Below are 19,479 nucleotides of genomic sequence, written 5' to 3' on the forward strand. Positions count from 1 at the left end.
TTTAATTAGAATTAAGTCAGAATTAAATTAGAAATTCATAGTTTCAAGCAAAAATGGCAAAGGGAATTTAAAAACAGGGTTTTTAGCCTTCGTAATGTTCTTGCTCAACTCATACTGTCCAGCTGAGGGCCTATCGGTTTCTGGACAAGCCCTGTCTCTGAGGGAGGAAGGGATCCAGAGGCATCGCTCTGGGGCAGAAGTCACCTGGAGGCACTGTACCGAAATCAAGAGACCTCTCCAGGAGAGACTGTCCAATTCCTGGGTGTAACAGACAGGGCAGGGGCTGCAAATCAAAGCTGCTGGCGAGTCCCTTCTCTCTGAGCTCTCATTGTCCTGCCCTGACTCCTTCAGAGGATCCAGCAAGACAGGTCACAGCGAGAGGGAGATACAAATGGTTTCTCACGTTCCTTTTGGAAATGAAGGCATGTTGCTCACTAGTTTGGGTGTCCAGTCTGCAGTGACTGGTACAACAGGAGGGTTAGTGGGGAGCAGCCCGCTCCATCTCAGGAGGGGTAACTGGGACGTGACCACTGGCCAAGGAGCAGAGCTCACACTTGGATGACAGAGTTGGGAATTACTATAAATTCTCAGCTCCTTGATGGGCTTAATATCCTATTTATTGTTGTGTGAGGCAGAGAGAGAAAAGACAGAAAGAAAAGAATGCCCTTGAAAGATCAAGGTAGAGAGGGAGACAGAGAAAGAGAGAGAGACAGAGACAGAAAGAGAGAGACAGAGAGAGAGACAGTTGAGCTGTCCAGCCCAAGAGTTCCCAGGGTTTCCACAGCCAAGGGAACAAAGCCCTAATGAGGGATAAATATTCAGTTACAGAAGTGAGTGCCTGGCTCACCTAGGCTTACAGCAAGAACAAGTTCTGCAGGGAAGGACGGGCCACCACTGCGTGGGGCCCAGGAGACAAGCCAGCAGCACAAAGGGTGGGGAGGAGGGCACAGCCTGCTTCGCAGATGAAGCAGGGGCTTAAGCGGGGTGTCGAGTGGGAAGGGAGAGGCTCTTGCTGAGCCACTGCCAGGTCCCCCAGCGACCTGGGCTTCATGGAGTTGCAAACAGGAGTCAGTCTAGGCAAGGATTTGGCAGGGAGCCCACCCCCTGCAGTCAAAAAGCCTGGCCACCCCATGAGGGCTGGCAGAGCGACCAGGCTGCCTGCGTTGGAGTCAGCCTTTCAGAGCAGACAGACCATGACAGCTTGGTCCTATGTGGAATCCTGCCTTTGTGAGGGTGTTAGGTTGGGAAAGTTTCTTCTAGAAATTTCCATATGGCAGACTTCCAGCTGAGGCCCCTGGGGCCAGCCTAGAGCAAAACTATAATGTCCTCTTGTCCTCCCCATCTCTTCCCTGAGCCCTACCTGCCCCGTTGTCCCCATGCCTGACTCTCTCCCAGTGACTGACAACAGCTTAAAGTAGTACCTGTCGTGAGGGAAAGAATTCCTTGCATCTTAACAGGAATCAAAAGTCTAGTATTGAGAAGAAGCCCTTTCCACTTCTCTTTGCTTCCCAAAAGAAACACCCAGCTGCCAAGGGCACCAGAGAAAAGGCACACGCCTGAGAAGGCAAAGGTCAGCTTTGACTTCATCAAGACCCCATGCGCACCGCTGGGCACGTGTGCTCTGTCTTTAAAATGAGGAAGCTGGATGAGGTCCCAGGTCTGACCATCTCAGACTCTAGAACAACTCTAAGGCCAAGAGGATAAGGCTCTAACAGGTGGACAGAGTCGAAAGGACCTGCTGGTTAGCAGAGAAGCCCTTTCGAAGTACTGAGTGGGACTGTCCTTGAAATTGCCCTTAAAAGACAGCCCTGTGCATGGCAGAGGAAAAAAATATGATAAAGCCATCGCTAACAATTAAATATCTCAGCTTTCCCTTTTCTTGAAAAAATGAATTTTTGAAAGTAACTGGATGAGTTTCAAAGTTTTGGTAAACAGTCATGGCCATCTGCCCCCCAGTTTAGGCTGCAGGGCTAACGTGAGCTATTTCCCTTCAAGCCACTGACAGGGTGTGTGCTGGGGTGTGGGGAGGTCAGGCAGCCAGTTTGAGCACAGGCTTCCAGGAGAAAAAGCTTTTATATTTAGGGCATCACAGAGATATCACGCCTGGTGAGTTTCCATGATAATCCTGATAACAACCAAATCCATTTTCTGTGCACTATACCAAATGCTTTCACTTATATCATCTCATTTCCATCTTTGCAACAGCTCTGAGAGGTAGATTACATTAAGATGAACCCTATTTTAACCAAAAAAAAAAAAAAAAAAAGCTGTTCAAGTGAGTTGCTTTCAGGTCTCAGAGCTCATGAGAGACAAAGCCGGGCTCCATGTTAGGGCTCTCTGGCTTTAAATTCGGTGCTCAGTCCACAGTGACGAATTTTGGTGAATCGCAAAGAACTTGTGCCTAGAATATGAGATTAAAAGAAAAGAAAACCCTTTTCCTGTGGTACAGGTATAACTTTGCTCCAGCTAAATTCAACAATTCGTCAGTATATTCAGTAAAAAGGTGGCAAGTTTGGCTGAAAGATGGAAGTTTTTATTGACCAGTATCAGCGTCGATAACTTTGGAGTTCCTAGAACCACTGGGCTCCAAAATCTTGAAAAATCAAGTAGCTTATTTTTATAGCTGCCCATCAAGAGAAAGATTTGGAGGAAACTAAGTCTATTTTTAAAAGACTAAAATTAAGGGAGCAATTGTGTTTCTAGCAACCAGTTCATAGGAAATTGTCCAAAAGGCTAAAAGATGGTCACCCATAATGTCATAGTTATTGGGTCTATTGTCCAACTATCACTGATTGAGTAAATATATTATTGTATATTGGTATCATTAGGTGTTATGATTTTTAATGACAGCATGTTAACAACAAAATGCTTATGATGTGGCATTAGAGGAAAAAAGCAGGATGCAACAAGTCCTTAGAGTGAACTCGACTTTGTATAAAAATATATATATCCAAGTGGGAAAAACTAGAAGTAGTTATCTCCCAGCAGTGAGTTACTAGGTTTTTAAAAATGCTTTTTTTTTTTTTATACTGGACTCTATTTTTTTTTCCTATAAATGATCATGTAAAGTTTTTATATTGGAAAAGAACTCCAATGATTAAAAACAAAAATAATAGAAAACTCTGCTCCATAGGGTAGTTGGGTTCTCGACTCCTAGAAGAACAAACATTGGCTAGTTCATATTTGCTTTGGGGAAGTTGTGGCAGCTCAAAGCAAGCCAGGCTGGGTACCCAAAGAAATGTCCCAAATCCTTGGGCAAACTTTTCGGCTTTTCCTGTATAAAAAGTGGACACTGTACTCAGTTTGGCAGTTTGGTGGAGTGGCACCAACACAGCACTCCAACCAACATAATAGCTCTGTGACCACAGGAATGTCCCTAACTCCTCTGAGACCCAGCTTCATCATCTGAAATATGGCCGCAAGGGCCCTTACCTCATAGGTCATAAAAAGAACAACAATCAGAGCAGTCCCCATATTATACATTACATCTACTTTCTCTAACTCCCATTTTACAGATGGTTTAAAGGGATTCAGCAGCTCGCCCAAAGATCTTGAGTGGAGTCAGAATTTAAACTTGGGCCCCTGGCTTCAGGAGCCAAGCTGCCTCCCCTCTGCCAGGCAGCCTCGGGTGGACGAATGTACTTGGTGACCTGAAAAAGGCTATATCCATGTGGGCTGCTGTTATGACGATAACAACATGGCACATTATTTTGTTGTGAATTCCAAATGCTTTTATGCTGATATATTTAGAACCTTCTGTGGAAGATGAGACTGAAAAAGATTGCTGATTAGATGCTGTTTTGATTTGTGAAGGAAAAATTGCCTGCCACAGAAATCTCATTTCCTGCTGGATTTAGCCTCTTAAGAAGGGTTTGCAGGGAAAAGGTTCTAGACAGACTGGGTTTGATTTCTCACTTTCACAGATTTCTAGCTCTGTGACCTAAGGTGAGCTGTCTCCCCTTTCAGAGCCTTGGTTTTGCCACAGGTAAGTGGGAAGAGTAACCTTCCCAGCTCATGGGGTGGCCCTGAAGGGTAAGTGAGATGGTGTTGGTAGGGTGCCATACATATTCCAGTGGGCAGACTACTTGCGATCATGAGTTCTGATCTCTCTGGGCCTACTTAGCCTGGAGGAAGGACTCGATCCTTCCATTTATTAATATCCTTATTCCAGCTTCAGAGAGGCGTGCCCGAGTACAGCTGGGCCTGCAGCCTCAGTTTCCACGCACCTACACTTGCCCTCCAGACGATCTGTGGTTTGGAGTCAATTCACTGGGTGGACCCAAGATGCTCCCTAGTGCCTCTCTTGATCAGCCTGGCAGAAGCCCTCCTGGGCTGCGATGCCCTGGCTCCTTCAGGTGTCCTTGAGATTTCCAACTTGGTTCCACCCACGTGCCTGAGTTCAAACCCCACCAGGGCTGAGGTCCTGGTCAGAACGGTCTAGGCTCGGCCTCGCAGAGAGAGAAGAGCAGAAAGCAGCCAGGCTCACTGCTGTGCCACAAGGCAGGGAGGTATAGGATTCTCACAGGGGCAGATCCTGGGAGGGGAGGAAATGGTCGTACCCAGTAGGCTGAAAAGTGGCAGGGAAAGCGGGCAGAGAATGGCTTCCTCCCCTCACCCCAGAGATTCAGGTAGTTAGGGGGAAAGAGGAAGAATAGGATTCACCCTACCAGATAGGGTAACCAACCACCCAGTGTGCCCAGGGCTGAGGGGGGTACCAGGGATGCAGGGCTTTTGTGCTAAAACTGGATAGTTTTAGATTCTGCCAGTAATGTGCTGTGTGACCCAGGGCAAGTCCCTCAGTGCTCAGGACCTGCCTCTTCTGTGAAAGGGAATTGGGCCAGTTCAGCTCTGGAGGAGTGGGGAGGGTGTGTGCTTCAACTCTGCCACCTGGGCTGTAGCCCGAGGAGCAGGTGGTCAGGAGGATTTGGGCACCGGCAGAGCTGCTGAGGGGAGGGACATCCCCGGGGAGTACTTCTGCCCCATTAAAGCTTTTAGCCCCCACCCCATGCAGCCCAGTGCTGCCCAGAGCTGCCGGCTGGCACGGACCCCTCCCGGGCAGGCAGGAAGGGGGCGGGGGCAGCACCGGCGCGCATGCCTGGCTCCCTCGGGCTGGGGTCTCGTAAAGAGCCCGGGCTCCTACCTGCAGACCATTTGGGTACCCGTCGCCCTCGGAGAGCGAGTCCACCAGGTCCTCCTCGTCCAGCGTGGCACGCTTGTAGGTCGACATCTGCAAGGCCAAGTGTAGCACGGACTCCCTCAGTGTTTCCATGGCTCTCGCGCCCGAATGGGGAGAATGGGGAAGCGGCCAGGGCGCCGCCGCCACCCCCCACCACTGCCGCCGCGCCGCGCCCCGCCCGGGACACCGAGACCGGCCCACCCACCGGCCCGCTGTGGGGGCGGGGGTCCCGCCTCCCCCCTCCCCCGCTCCCCCTGCGCTTATGCAACGCCGCCTCACCCCCAGCGCCGACAGCGCTGCGGCCACCGTCTGCGGCGGCCGCACGCTCCGCATGTAGCGCCCCGCGACGCCTAGCCGGGTCCCCACCGTCGCTGCCGTCGCCGCTGCACGCCCTGCCAATGGGGGCGGACCGGGCTGCGGGCCGGGCGGCATCGCACCACCTTCGCGGGCGTGGCCTGATAAGCGCACGTCTCGGTTCCCTCCCTGGCCCCATCGGGAGACCCCCCCCCAAGGCCCCAGAGCCCCCGGGGGGAAGGAGGCCTCCCACAGCCAGCGGCAACTTCTCCAAGAAAACTTAAGTCCCCCTCAGTCACCCCCAGTAGCAGATACCAAGAGTCAGGGGAAGTTCCTCCCACCACCGGCCCTTAGGTGCATCAAGGCGGTCCCCATTCCCCCTCCCCGCCAATCTGAGCTACAAAGATTACAGGGGGCGGGCGGGGGTGGGGGAAGAGGCAGAATTTAAAAGGCAAGTGTCTCCCCGCTCATTTCCCCCTTCCTCTAGCTGAGGGGTCTTTAAGCCAGAGTTCATGAATGCTATCAGAAAGTTCCAGAGAACGCTCCTGACCGAGAATGAAAAAATGGTGTGTGTGCATTTGGGTGGCTGGAAGGGAATCCGACGCTTGCCTCCAGGCTCCCCACAAAACGTAATGAACCCCTGGCTTCAGCTTCAAGGCTAGTCAAAAACCAGATGCCACTTCCTTCTCAGGAGTCAAGAGCCTCCAGCAGGTGTTCCCTCCCCAGCCCCTGAGGCCTTTGAGGGCCCCTGTGACCTAGGCTGCAAAAGTGGGCTGGCTCCGATGTGGGGTGCCCTGGTACGGACTCTGGACACCCAGCACTCTCTCTTCCACCCACGACCCTAACTCAGCAGCTCCCCTTCCATTTCTAGGGAGACCTGGAATCTCTCGCATTTATACATTTTTTTCAGCTTTCCAAAGTGTACTTTACTCACTCCCATATTTGATTCTCATGACACACGTGTGAAGCAACAGGCTTAGAGGGGCTACCGTGACTTTCCAGGGTCACAACCACAGTGACAATTCTTGGCTTCTATTCCTGCCCTCTCACAGTCCTCTCAGCAGCCAGAACGAGCCTTTAAAAAGGAAATTCTAATCTTGTTACTCTCTTGCTTAAAACTCTACAGGGACAGTCCCTTTACCAGTTCCCCATGGCCCCTGCTCCTTACCTCATTCTCGTAGACCCTGATTTGCTTGGCCCCTAGATTCTCCAAGTTTCTCCTCCCTACCCGTAACCGTTATAGCATAGTTCCTTCTGTCTGGAACATTCTTTCTTCAGCCCTACTCCTCCCATGGCTGGCTCCTGCTTCAGATCTCAGCTAAAATGTCCCCTCCTCAAATGTGTGGACTGCCCTAAGTAGCCCTTCGAATTCTCCATTACAGCACCCCGTTTTTCCCCTTTATAGTATTTATTACAATCTGTTATTATTATTACTCTTTTATTTTTTTCGTTTACCTCCCTCTCCCTCTTCAAAATTGCGAGCTTTATAGGGGCTGGTACCTTGTCTGGCACAGAGAATTCCCATCACCTGGCATACTGTAGGTGCTCAATAGATAGTTAAAATAAATGGTGGAACAGTGGAGAAGTGACATTTACCTTGGGGCAGTGCCTTTAAATCCTTCTGCATCTAATTTTGCAATGCCCAAGGACACAGGTGTAAGGGGCACAGGTCCCGGGGGAGGCAGAGTACTATGGCTAGAATTTTAATTCTGGAGTCTTCCGCCTCACTCTCACTGGGTGGAGGAGTTCCCATCATCCGGCCCAGAGAGAAAGAGCTCCCAGGCTTCTTCACTTCACGCTGGGTTACAGCTGGGCTTCTTCTAAAACGAAGACAGTTACACTAATAGGTGTCAACCACCTAAGGAAAAGACCCTTGAAAAAGAAGTTCAGTTCACCAAGTGTTTCCCCAGCTCGGCACAGCAGGTACTATTTCCTGGGCACCTAGGAGTATGAGGTATTTGTCAGTTCTTTTATACCCATTATCTCACTTAAGCCTCTCACGCACCTTCTCTCTGAAGCAGGTGCCCCTTTCACAGAGCCTGAAACTGAGGGTCAGTGAAGTAACTTGCCCAGGTACAGTGAAGAAGTGGCTCTTCCTCTTTCGTATCTTTTCAGAGGTCAGCCCTTCTTGGAAGATCCATTGACCACCTTCCTGACTCCAGGTGGTGTCTGGTTCCCTGCTGCGTCCCCCACTCACGCTTCCTTCTATGGAAGCACACAGCACTCCAGGAGGAGAACCTTGAAGGCAGGGGCTGGGTCTCATCAGGTAGGAAGCCCATCCCAGGGGCGGGGCCATCCATCCCACTGCAGCCAATCTGTGGACGGATGACAGGAGGAGAGTGGCTCACATACCCCACTGCAAGCAGAAATCCCTTGAGATGGAGAGCTTTTCTTTTTCATCACACAAAAGATGAGGGGCCTTAAAGCGAAACTGAACCCACCTCAGGCGTGGGAATGGCTTAGCCGGCTCTGCTACAGTAGGCCCCAGTAGGTAAGTGACATTCCAAGGACAATGGCAGCCCTATCTTTGTACCCGCCCAGAGCCAGGGTGGGGCCTTTCATTCACTGTCTTGTTGGATCCCCACACCTACCTAGCGCCTCAGCCTCAGCAGGTATCGCTTCCGTTTTACAGGCGAAGCAGGAGAAGCAGAGAGGGGTGGAGATACGAAACGTGTCTCTCCTGACCCCATGCTGCCCTGTGGGGGTGGGAATCAGCATTTCCACTTTACAGATGAGAAGACTGAAGATTAGACAGGAGGGAGGACTTGTCCTCCTTGCCTATCCCAAGTCACCTGGCTAGAGAGTAAAGGAGCCAGAATATGACTCCTTGCATACTGATAGGATGCTGCCACCAGAGAACCCCAGCTACACAGCTAGTAAGTGGCAGAGCTGGGCCTAGAACCTGGGTCCTGACTCCTGGTCCCATGCTCATTGAGGAAGGGGGATCTGCTTTTACAGGGAGGAACCTCACGGAGGTTCCTCAGGGACACTGAGCTGGCAGGGCGGCCAGAACTTGATCTAATTGCCTCATTTGTGACCGTAGGTGCCACACCTGGCTGCAAGCTTCAGGGAAAGGGGAACCGCTGCTTGGTGGGGAGCCTCTGCCGTGAAATACTCGTTCCTCTTGCACCCCGCCCCACCCTGGGCCTGGTGTTCATGAGAAGGCCTTGAAGACCAACAGAGGAAGGACCATGGCTCGTCTCCCAGTTACACAGAAAAGGTGATGAAAGTCAAATGAGGATGTGATGGTGCCAGTTCTGGAAACTCCACCCTGTGGAAATCAAAGGCCTGGAGTGAACAGAAATGAGAAATATAAACCCTCACGTGGCTCTGACGACAAAGGCCTCTGGCCTAGTGGCACCTGGGCATGATCCTATTTGTCTCAATTGCATTAGTCACTCAGATGTCTCTTGTGGTTGGTTTGCCCAAGGCAGGGGATCTTCAAAGAATTTTAGAGCATGTCAGAGGCAGGAAAAAGCAGCCCCTGAGTGAAATTCACAGGCCTGGGCTTCCTTGGCCACACCCTCCACTCTGTTTTTATCATAGATTTCTAAGCTTCAGCTCCTTATGGATGCAGCTCTTTATGGCCAATGGCTTTGTCAATTCCTGCCTCTCTAGTGCCAGTAATTAGCTGGGATCTGTTAAATCCTATGTGTTGTTTCATGTTATATGTTAATTAAATACTTACATTTAACAGACACGATAATATAGTAGGTAAAAGCTCTACATCTAAACCTCAGTTCAGATCCCCACTGTCACTTCCTAGCTGTATGACCTTGAGTGAGTGACTCAGCCTCTCTGTGCCTCGGTTGTCTCATCTATAAAATAAAGATGATAATAACAGTACCTCCTTCATAGGACTGTTATAATACTTACGTGAGTTAATATAGATAAAGTGCTGAGCACACAGTGAGTGCCCACTAAGTGTTAGCAGTTATTACTTGTATAATCGTTACTTATAAAACACAGGCTCATAACTTTCAGTTGATCCCCACTGTCTAAAGAAGAAAATCTAAACTCCTTAGCTTGGCATTCAAGGACTCTCCCTTCTGGCTTAAACCCTCCACGTACTCATCAGGTGTGTGGTCATCACCCTGACCCCAGATCTATCTCTGTAGGTGTTGAGCACTCAACAGGAGCTCACCTAGTCCTCAATGCTTGTCAGGCTCTGTGCTGCCAGCTGAGGGGGCAGCCCTGCATAGGACTCAGTCCCCACCCTCAAGGAACCTGCCCCTGATATCCCCTCTCAAGACCGTGCACCCTCCACCTCAACTACTGCTTCCTGTCTCTGACCTACCTCCTATTCCATGAAGCCCTCCTCCCCTCCCTAGTCAGAAGGAATTATGCCCTTCTTCCTGGAGGGCCCCCATGTAGCACCTGTGTTACATTCAGGCTTTCGTCTAGGCATCTTTATCCCTGGGATGGAGAAGACCTAGGGGTGGGCAACAACCATCTTATTACCAACTCCATCCATGGTGCCCAGCACAGAACCTGGTACATAGGCAACTGGTTAATCTGTATCCCAGATTTTGGCTAAGGCATAGGCATCCGTGATTCTACAAAGAAATAGTAGAGTTCAGTTGCTTGACGACAATCAAGTAACATTCAAATAGGGCAACTGTGGTCAATGGGCAAGATGGTAAAAATACGGTCATCACTCCTGAAGATGATATCACGTGACATCTATTTCTACTATTACATTATCCATTATATTACTCGGTGTCTTTTTCCATGATTCATTTCTTTTGAAATTTACCACAAAGTTCCTGAAAGAGTGAACTGCTTCTTTGTATTTTGATAAGAGAAATCATAGGAATCAGCCCATATCACTTTTTTTCCTTGGCTGCCAGGAAGCTCATAGCTAAACCAGAAACTCACCTATAGGCATTTTCCTTGTCCATATTTTCCACTATATTTTCTCTGATCCTTATTTTCCATTTCTACTGCATATCATTTATTGAATCACCATCATGGATAAAGTGAATTAGGAACAACCCCCTCCCTGATCCACTCTTCTGGAAATGTAGCTTCGAGGCATTTATTCAACCCTGGGGACTGAGGTAGTAAAGACAGACTTGGTCCTGACCTCAGGTTTTCTGGCTCATGTGACCATATCATTTCCTCTCTCAGGTCTCAGTTTCCTCATCTGTAAAAAGGGTCGTTGTGAAGATTAAATGAGCTGAAACACGAACTTTCCAGCATATAACATCTCATCCCCAAGTAAACTGGTACCTGACAGACATGCTGTAGTACCCACCTCATACCTGCTTTTTAAATTTTTCCTTTTTACTTTTCCACTTACTTCTTGTCCATATTTTCCAATCTTGGCCTTAGTTCAGCCAACATTTGGTGTTAATCTAGCCCTGCTGCTGTACTCAAAGCAAAAACGAGAGACTTCCTGAGTGGTCACAGTTAACATCAACAGCGATAAATCCAGCGCGACTTACCAATAGCGAGTATGCACTCACGACACCATGTGATGTAAATGGTCCTTTACCCCTGTGTCCTTCCTCCTAAAAACACATTACCTCAGACTAATCACGAGAAAAACATCAGACAAATCCCAACTGAGGGACATTCTACAAAATACCTGCCTGGTACTCCTCAAAACTGTCACATCAAAAACAAGGCAAGTCTGAGAAACTGTCATGGCCAAAAGGAGCTTAAGGAGACGTGACAACTAAATGTAATGGGGTATCCCAGATGGGATCCTAAAACAGAAAGAGGATATTAGGTAAAAACTAAAGAAATCTGAATAAAGTACGGATTATATATCAATATATATCAATATCATTTCATTAATTGTAAGAAATGTATCATATAACTTAAGATATTAATAACAGGAAATTGGGTGTGAGGTATAAGGGAACCCTGTACTATCTTCCTAGTAATGATATAAACCTAAAACTGTTCTAAAATAAAATGTATATTAAAAAAAAAAAAAAAATGACTGCCCCCAAAAACAGAAAACAGAGTTGTCAACTCTGACACAAGCCTAGTGTTGCCCAGTTCTCAAGGCTCCTTTATACCCTGATCTTGTTTGTGTCTCACAATCACCCTGGAATAAGCCCTGGGATCCCCATTTCACAGATGCAGAGGCTAAGGCCAGAGATAAGAGGCAGCATTCCAGAGCGGGGCTCAACCCCAGACCTTCGTCACCCTCTCAGGGCTCTTCCCGGCCCGCTAGGCCAACCTCCTTTGGAGATGACAGGCTGTCCCACCCAAGATGTGGGAAATTGTGAGGGATATGACTGGGGATGGGGGCCGAGTGGGGTAGGGGAAGATTCCACTTTGTGCACCAAGGAGTCAGATGGAGCTGGAGGCCTGAGCACAGAAAGGGAGAAGGTGGACAGGAGTTAGGGGGAGAGGAGGCCCAAAGGTAGGTAACACTCAGGAAGAGACTGGAAGGCCAAGGGCACAGAGCATATGTGGGAGGTCAAGGTTGCTAACTGTCTCGTCAGAGAAGGTGTCGGCCCTGCCAGCCAATGAGTCAATCACCCTGGTCTGGACCAGAGTCTCATTCCAGGCTTTCCCTAATGTGTGGGCAGTGGGAGATTCGCCCACACATGCAGGGAGCTGGAAAACACTCACACATTTGGCCTGGTGTATAGGCTCACTTGCCTGCGGGCCCTGGGAAGCACTGAAAGCCTTACTTAGTGCTACCAGCCAATGGGCTGAGACCATCCCACACCCAAGCCCCAAACCTGGCCAGTAGCTCTTCCTTACTCCTTGACACAGACCACTCATCATACTGTTGACCATCCAGCCCCATGCACAGGTCCTACCACACCGCTCTCCACCCCGCCGCCTGACAGCCTCCATCTGTCATCTCTGCCCTTCTGTTCAGGCCCACTTGATCCTGCCCCCTTCCCCAGGAAGCCTTCTCTGATTAGCCCCCTGACCCTCTAGATCTCTAATTAGCACTCCACTCAGTCCCTCATCTCCGGGCTGGCTCCAGGCAGAAACTTCTAAACTAACTGATATGATCTAGTTACTCCTCCTCCAAACAGTAGCTCCCTGGAACTGGCAGAAGAACACATGAGATTTGGCCTGGCTTCCAACCCCCTCCTTCTACCCCCAGGATCTGGCTCATGGCTCCTCTCTAGCCTCTCTCTCAGCTCTCCTCCCTCACATGCTCAAACCTCAGTCAAATATGAACATGCTTCCTGTTTCTAGGCCTTTGCATATCTACTGCCCTCTGCCCATGAGGCCTTTCTTCTCCAACTTCCCCTGGCTAACCCTTCAGCTCAGATGCATCTTCTTCCAGGCAGCCTTCTTGGACTTGTGGACTGTGATCCTTCCTCCTTGCTCCCCAGCAGCACCCGGCATGGCCTTCTAGCTTCTCGTCCCAACAGAGAGACCACAGCCGAGTGCAGCTGTGGGACCTGGACAGTCATTCCATTTCCTTCCTGTGCTTTGGTTTTCTCATCTATCAGGTGAAGATGATACCCACTCCACAGGGTCTTTATACATAGTAAACAAAATAAGACACATCAAGTCCTCAGCCCAGTGCCTCACAGAGAAGCAGCACTGAGCGAATGTTAGCGTGTGTGGTGGTAGGTGCAGAAAGGGCCGACTCGTCCAGTCACACTGAGAATGATGGAAGATGGGAAGAGAAGGAAAAACTAGAAGGACCTATGACATGCTAGGCACCGGGCCTGGTACTCGTTGGTGTATATTATCTCCTTGATCCTCTTCTGTTACATAGTGTAAAACAAATGTAATACAGGGAGGGTTAGCAACTTGTCCAAAGTCACGCATCTGGTAAATAACAAAGCCTGGTTGGGAACCCAGGTATACCTATCCCCAAAGCTTGTGGTTTTGCCATTACAACAAATAAAATGGCAGCCCCAGCCCGCTCCTTCCTTACCACTCCAGGCATCACATCCTGGCCTGGTTAAAGGGGCCGAGTTGTCCATTCTGATCTCTGAGCACCAAGTTTGAGACAGAAGCCTACAGCTGGCCCTAAGCTGTGCAGGACGACCAGGCTGGGTAAGTCGCAAGCCGAGACCAAGTGTGCCAAACAATTTGCTGATCTAATCACATAAAACTTAGGACAAAGTTAATCTGTCTCACTTAATGATATTTATGATGATGATGACAGAGCTGCCCAGCAATTAAGCTCAGCCAGGAAGCAGCTCAGGGAAATGGTTGTAATTAGTATTTGTGTTACACAGGGTCAGGTGAGGGCTGGAAAGAGGGAGGAGGAAGCAGGTAGGGCAGGCAGCTGTGGGGACTCCTTGGCTCCAGGAACTGAGGATGGTGGCTGGGGAGCTCACGGTTTGTGCCAGGCCCTGTGCCAACCAACTCATGTGGACAGTTTGACTTTCATGATAACTCTGTGATGTGGGCCCTATCGTCCTTTTTCTGAGGTGAGGAAGCAGGCTCAGAGAGGTCCATTCACTTGTCCAAAGTCACACAGCCAGTAAAGAACAGAGCCAGGATTCACAGAGGCCTGCCCATCTCCCCCTCCAGCCCAGATGATGTTCTAGTTAGTAGGAAGTAATTAGGGCCTGAGCTAGAAGGCAGGAGATCCATATTCTGGTCCCAGTTCTGACACTGCCTTATCCTAGGCCTCAGCAAGTGTCTCCTCTCCAGAACACCAAGAGAAGGTGTGGTGGTCAGGCTGGGAGTGGCTGAGAATGTGGACCTGGGGGCGAGGCTCCTTGGATTCTAATCTTTGGGCATGCCACGTCACTGTCTGAGCCTCAGTGTCCTGGTCTATAAAATGGAGGCAACAAGTGTCACCCTCATAGGGTTGTGAGGGTTAAATAAGTTTAAAAACTTAGAACGATGCCTGAATATTATTATCATTTATGAGGAAATCATGGGCTTTGGGGTCAGTTTTTCCATCTGTAGACTGGAGAAGCACTTGCTGGATTAGACAGCAGTTCGTAAGCATATACATTTTAAATCCCATACAGCCTTTTATTTTAAAAACTTAACATGGCAACCGAAATACAAAAGCGATATAAGTGGGGCTGCCATTGATGCATTCAGTGACCTTATATACTAACCCCAAGCCTGGCTTCCTCAGGGGTTCCAAGGAACAGAGTTTGAAAATCACTCATCTACATTTCTCTCAGAACTAATGGCTCTAAAGCTCTGAGATCCAAGGTGAGGCTGATGCAGGAGGTGAGGGCCTGGGGCTGGCTAGGGTGGTGCTCCCCCAGCGGCGGGGACACACGGAGACTGTGGGACAGGCTGGGCCACACCCATAGCGGAGTCTACTGGTGCCTACTGGCTTCCACCATTCAAGCTGGACAACTGTCTTCCCAGGAGGCAGCTGACAAGCAGAAGGAAGAGCACTGGACCTGGAGTCAGGCAGATGGACCCATAGTCCAGCCCAGCCACATGGCCTCGGGCAGATCATGTCACCTGTCACCTCTCTGGGCCTCATGGTCCAGATGGGGACAACACCATCCACATCTAGTAATATCAGAACAAAACTGAGTCACAGGCACATACAGGCTTTGCAACTGTGAAAGACAGTCCTCCTAAGAGCACGGAGTTTGGAGCCAGACTATGCAGTTTCAAGTCACGACGCTACGACCAAGGGTTCAGCTACGGAGCCTGTTTCCTCTTGTGTAAAGGGACAACATAAAGGGCTTAGCATTGTGCCCGGCACACAGTAAGCACTCAATAAGTGCTTGCTGCTCTTGGGTTTGTGGGACCGATAACTAAAAGCAAACTTGCTCCCTAGAGCCCACAATGTAGACTCAGCTGAAGAGGGGTGAGTGTCTGGCTCCTCCCAACCCTCTAACGCATGCAGGTTCAAACACAGTGGTTGAGATTTTTTGGTTCTGTGCTAAGGTGTGGCTCAAGCTTTCCTGGGCTAGACTGGGGATATATCTGTCCTCTGTCGTTAAAAGGTCAATTCAATTCAATAGCTGTTTCCTGGAGGTTCTGTGATGGCTGTTTATGAGCATCTATCATGTGCCAGGCCTTTACCGCAACCCTACATGGTAGGTAGTACTGTGCCCATTTGACGGATGAGGAAACTGAGGCTCAGAGAGGTGACATGACCACCCCAAGGCCAGGCTGCCCCTTTGCAACATAAAGGATCTGGAGCCAGGCCCAGAGGGTTCCCCTAGTGTGAAGGCTGCTGGAAGGCTTGTGAGGGCCCTGGGGTGACAGCCCATGTTACTCAGTGTTCTGGCGGGAGGTGGCATCTTCAGAGTGGGGAGACCCAGCTGGCATTAGGTCTTACTCAGGAAACAACCTTGACCCCAGAGGAATCATGTTTCAATAAGCCTGAGTGGCTGAGCCCTTCAAAGCCCAGCATCATGTTACCTCCTCCAGGAGGTCCTTTTTGACTAGTCCTGCCACCTCATCCCTCCTCTGGCACACAGACAGCTCTTTGCTGTGCACCAGAGCAGTGCTGAGCTCTCTATACACATCAGTCACTCAATCCTGCCAGCAGCTTCCTGGTGGTGACATTCACCTGTCTGAGCTTTGGCTTCCTCATTGGTAAATGTGTGATAATAAGAGTACATATCTCAAAAGTGGGTGCGAAGATCAAATTGAAAAAAAAAAATGATAATAATGGCGAACGCTTACTTGCCACTTACTTCCTACCAGACCCTGGCTAGGTGCCACAGATAAGATGAGGGGAGGGTCTGGCCTTTCCCTGCCAGGCTCTGGAACGCTTCCCTGCCAGTGACCACAGACCCTCCTTCCCCACAACTCCTGGTCCTGAGGAATGAAGCCAGATGGAGCAGAAAGGGCACCGGAGTGGGAGCCAGGAGTCCAGGTTTGGGTCCTGGCTATGCCCTCTCTGGGCTTCAGTTTCCTCTCATGCCCCTCCGCCCCCGCCCAAGTAGGAGGGGATGATGGAAATACAATCTTGTTTTGCCAAGTGATCCTTATCTTCCCCTTCCCAACCATCCTTAAGTGAGGCTTGTCCAGACGAAACACATCGGGTGGGGATGCCCCAGCCACCAGCTCCCCTGGCAGCGGCAGCTTGGCCTGGCCCTGGGCCTTGCTGGCTGGTTCTTCTCCTCACCCCTGCCATCTTCCTGGGCCTGGGCTCTCCCCCTGCCAGATTCCTACTTCTGCCTCCACTTGCCCAGTGCTCCCTGACACCTGCATCAAGCATCAGCCATGCTTTCATCTTCCCACTCCTACCCCTTGGCTGCTTTCCCAGCACTTCCTAAAATTGGGGCTCTACCAACTGACAGCCAAGGTGCCCGGACATGAAAACTGCCCGTGTCAGGGCAGTCCCAGCGGGTGGGGCCGAGGCGCTCTCTCATTGCTCGTTCAGGGTGGTAGCTGGCAAAGCTGCACCCCAAGAGGTATAACCATCCCTGGCAGCCTTACTCCCCCTTTCCCTGGGGAGTATGTGCAGTAGTTAGAAGCACAGAGTCGGGAACCAGACAGTCAGGGTTCAAATCCTAGCCAAGTACTCACCCTACAACCTTGGGCAAGTCACTTAATCCCTCTCTATGGCTCAGCTTACTCATCTGTTAAATGGATTATTAATAAATTGTTAGGAGGATTAGATGACTTAGTAACATCAAGCACTTAGAATGCGACCTGAAACAAAGGAACCACTCAGCAAACATCAGCTGTTACGATTACCCACATTCCGATTAGCCCAAGGCAGAACTCGCAAAGTGGCAGTCCACAGGTCAAGTATGGCTCAGATGTGAATTATTCGGCCTGCAGTGCTGTAAAAGATTTTGAAATGCCAATATTTAGGAGGTTTTACACAAAAATCAGTATTTTCAGCTTTCCTTAAAAAAAAAAGAAAGACTTGGCAATGCTGGGCCCATATTCTCAAGTGGCAACAGCAAACTGGAGCTAAGGAGTGGCTGCCCCTTTGGCCAGGCCGCGAGTCCCTAGGACACCACAGCCACCTACCCTACCCCCACCCCTTCTTGTCTCCTCACTGTGGTCCAGGGTCAGCTGTCATTTTTCATCAGTCTAGGGCTCTGTTTCTCATAACAAAGAGAAAGGAGAAATATTTATTGTCCCCTTGTCTGTCAAAAGTAGGAAGATGATTTATGTGAGGCTTAAAAATAGGCAAAACGAATGTACAGTGACAGACATCAGAACAGCGGTTGCCTCTGAGGATGGACTTCCTGGAAAGGGGCCTGAGGGCGCTTTCTGGGGGAATAGGAACGTGGAAATGTCCTATATCTTGATTCCACTGTGGGTACACAGTGTCTGTTTGTCAAAACTTATCCAACTGTTTGCTTTTGGCCTGTGCATTTTATTCTGTGTAAATTACATCTCAATAGGAAAAAAAGTGGAAAATCGAAAAATAGGTCAGGAGGGTCTCATGTTTCAATAACAGTGACTGACTCTTTTCGTAGGTGTGAAGAAAATGCCTATGAGTTTAATGTACTGATAAAGAAGACACACCTAAGGTGCCCCTGGGAAATCATCCCAGTTACCCTGCTGATGTTGGAGTTTGAGACCTATGTACGGTCCAATGCCGTGAATGACTAATCTTCAAAGAACTGTACAGATGCATGATGTCCAACATGGTGGTCATTAACTGCATGTGACTACTGAAATGAAAATTAATTAAAAAGATAAAAATCATTCGCACGAGTCATATTTCAAATGCTCAATAGCCATACATGATTAACGGGCAGTACAGATATAGAACATTCCCATTACCACAGAAAGCTCTACTGGACAGCACTGGTGTCCATGCTGGCTATAAAGCCGGGTTACTTTGTGGGTTCCCTGCCAGGGCAGGCACCATGATCACCACTGTGCAGCACCTGACGCAGAGCAGGTGCTCAGTAAACATGAGCTGAATGAATGAATGAAAGTAGAAGCAGCAAACAGTAAAACCGGGGTTTGAATTCCAACTCTGGCCCTTGCCAACTGTGGGGTCTCCAGTAAATCTCCCCAAGCTTAATCTCTCCTTCCTCTGAGGACTGGGCACATAAACCAATGTCCTCAGGGCTGCTCAGAGTCCCAGGGGCCAGGGAAGGGCCTGCAGGAGAAATGACATGCCAGCGGTCCCCCCTGAATTCTAGAACGGGAGGCAGGCATGGCAGTGGTCGCAGTGGCAGCCGGGGGCGCATTTCTGTTTGTGAGAGAAGCTTTTGAAAGTGAGGGGCGGGGTCAGGCAGTGGTAAAGATAAAGCAGGCTGGACCCAACTCTGCGGGTTCCGAAGGGAGGGCTGCTGAGCACGGGGGAAATCTGCGTTAACCCCCAGACCTGGCCACTGGAACATGAGCTGGGAAACAGCATTGGATACCTGCAGGCACTGCTGTAGTTGGAATGGCTGGGACAGGGAGCCGGCTCAATCTCCAAAGAGAACCCTTCGTCCTGCAGGGTGTGAACCCCTCATCCAAGCAGGCCAGAATGGGGCTCATGATGGGGGCTACTGGGAGGCCAGAGGGCTGGCTGGGTCCTGAGCAAGGGGATGGGCCAGGTTTGTCTTCCCAGCATCCATCCTCCATGTTCGGTCATACAGAGCCTTCTAGAAGCCAGGAATGTCATTCTCATCTGTTTATTCATTCCACAAATATTTATTAGGTACCAGGAAATGAGCTCCATGCTTGATATACATCGCTGAACAAGACAAAATCCTTGCTCTCAGGAGCTTGAATTTTAATGAGAGACAGACAATAAACAATGTTGCTAAGAGTTATATAATAATAATAGCATCTGACATTTATTGAGTGCTTACTGTATGCTCAGTGCTATACTGAGTGCTTTTTAATGCATTTCTCATTTAATCCTTATAAAAATGATAATATGTATTAGTATTGACCCCATTTTATAGGTGAGGAAACCGAGGCACAGAGAGGTTACAGCCAAGATCATCCAGCTCTAAGTGGCAGAGTTTGGGATTTGAACTTGGTCAATCTGACTCGAGTTCCCACCCCTAACCAGTACCCAGCCCGCCTTAGTGTATAAGAACTTGGGTTACAAGACAGTGCAGCAGGGCAGAGTGGGGGAGAATGCCTGGGGAAGACTTGAGGAAGGCTTCTGTGAGCAGGTGACAGGTATGTGAAACCAGAATGAGGAGGTATTAGCTTAC

At 49.6% G+C, this 19,479-nt stretch overlaps 1 protein-coding gene across 5 annotated transcripts in view; it reads right to left on the reverse strand.

Annotated features, from left to right (window-relative positions):
* Nucleotides 1–2,257: 2,257 nt before the first annotated feature.
* Nucleotides 2,258–19,479, reverse strand: part of LOC120595977 (uncharacterized) — a 49,643-nt gene continuing 32,421 nt past the window's right edge. For 4 of the 5 annotated variants that reach the window (XR_005651037.1, XR_005651040.1, XR_005651043.1 and 1 more), the window contains one exon: nucleotides 2,258–5,227. Coding sequence is in view for 1 of the 5 variants with exons in the window: in XM_039854147.1 (XP_039710081.1) it covers nucleotides 4,664–5,227; nucleotides 5,456–5,608 (717 nt within the window). In the remaining 4 variants the exon portion in view is untranslated. Of the gene's footprint in view, nucleotides 5,228–5,455; nucleotides 5,800–19,479 lie in introns of those variants that run through there. The other variant, XM_039854147.1, reaches the window with a different exon arrangement.

This window comes from Pteropus medius, unplaced genomic scaffold, assembly GCF_902729225.1.
Source record: "Pteropus medius unplaced genomic scaffold, Ma_sr-lr_union100, whole genome shotgun sequence".
In the NCBI taxonomy this organism is placed as follows: domain Eukaryota; kingdom Metazoa; phylum Chordata; class Mammalia; order Chiroptera; family Pteropodidae; genus Pteropus; species Pteropus medius.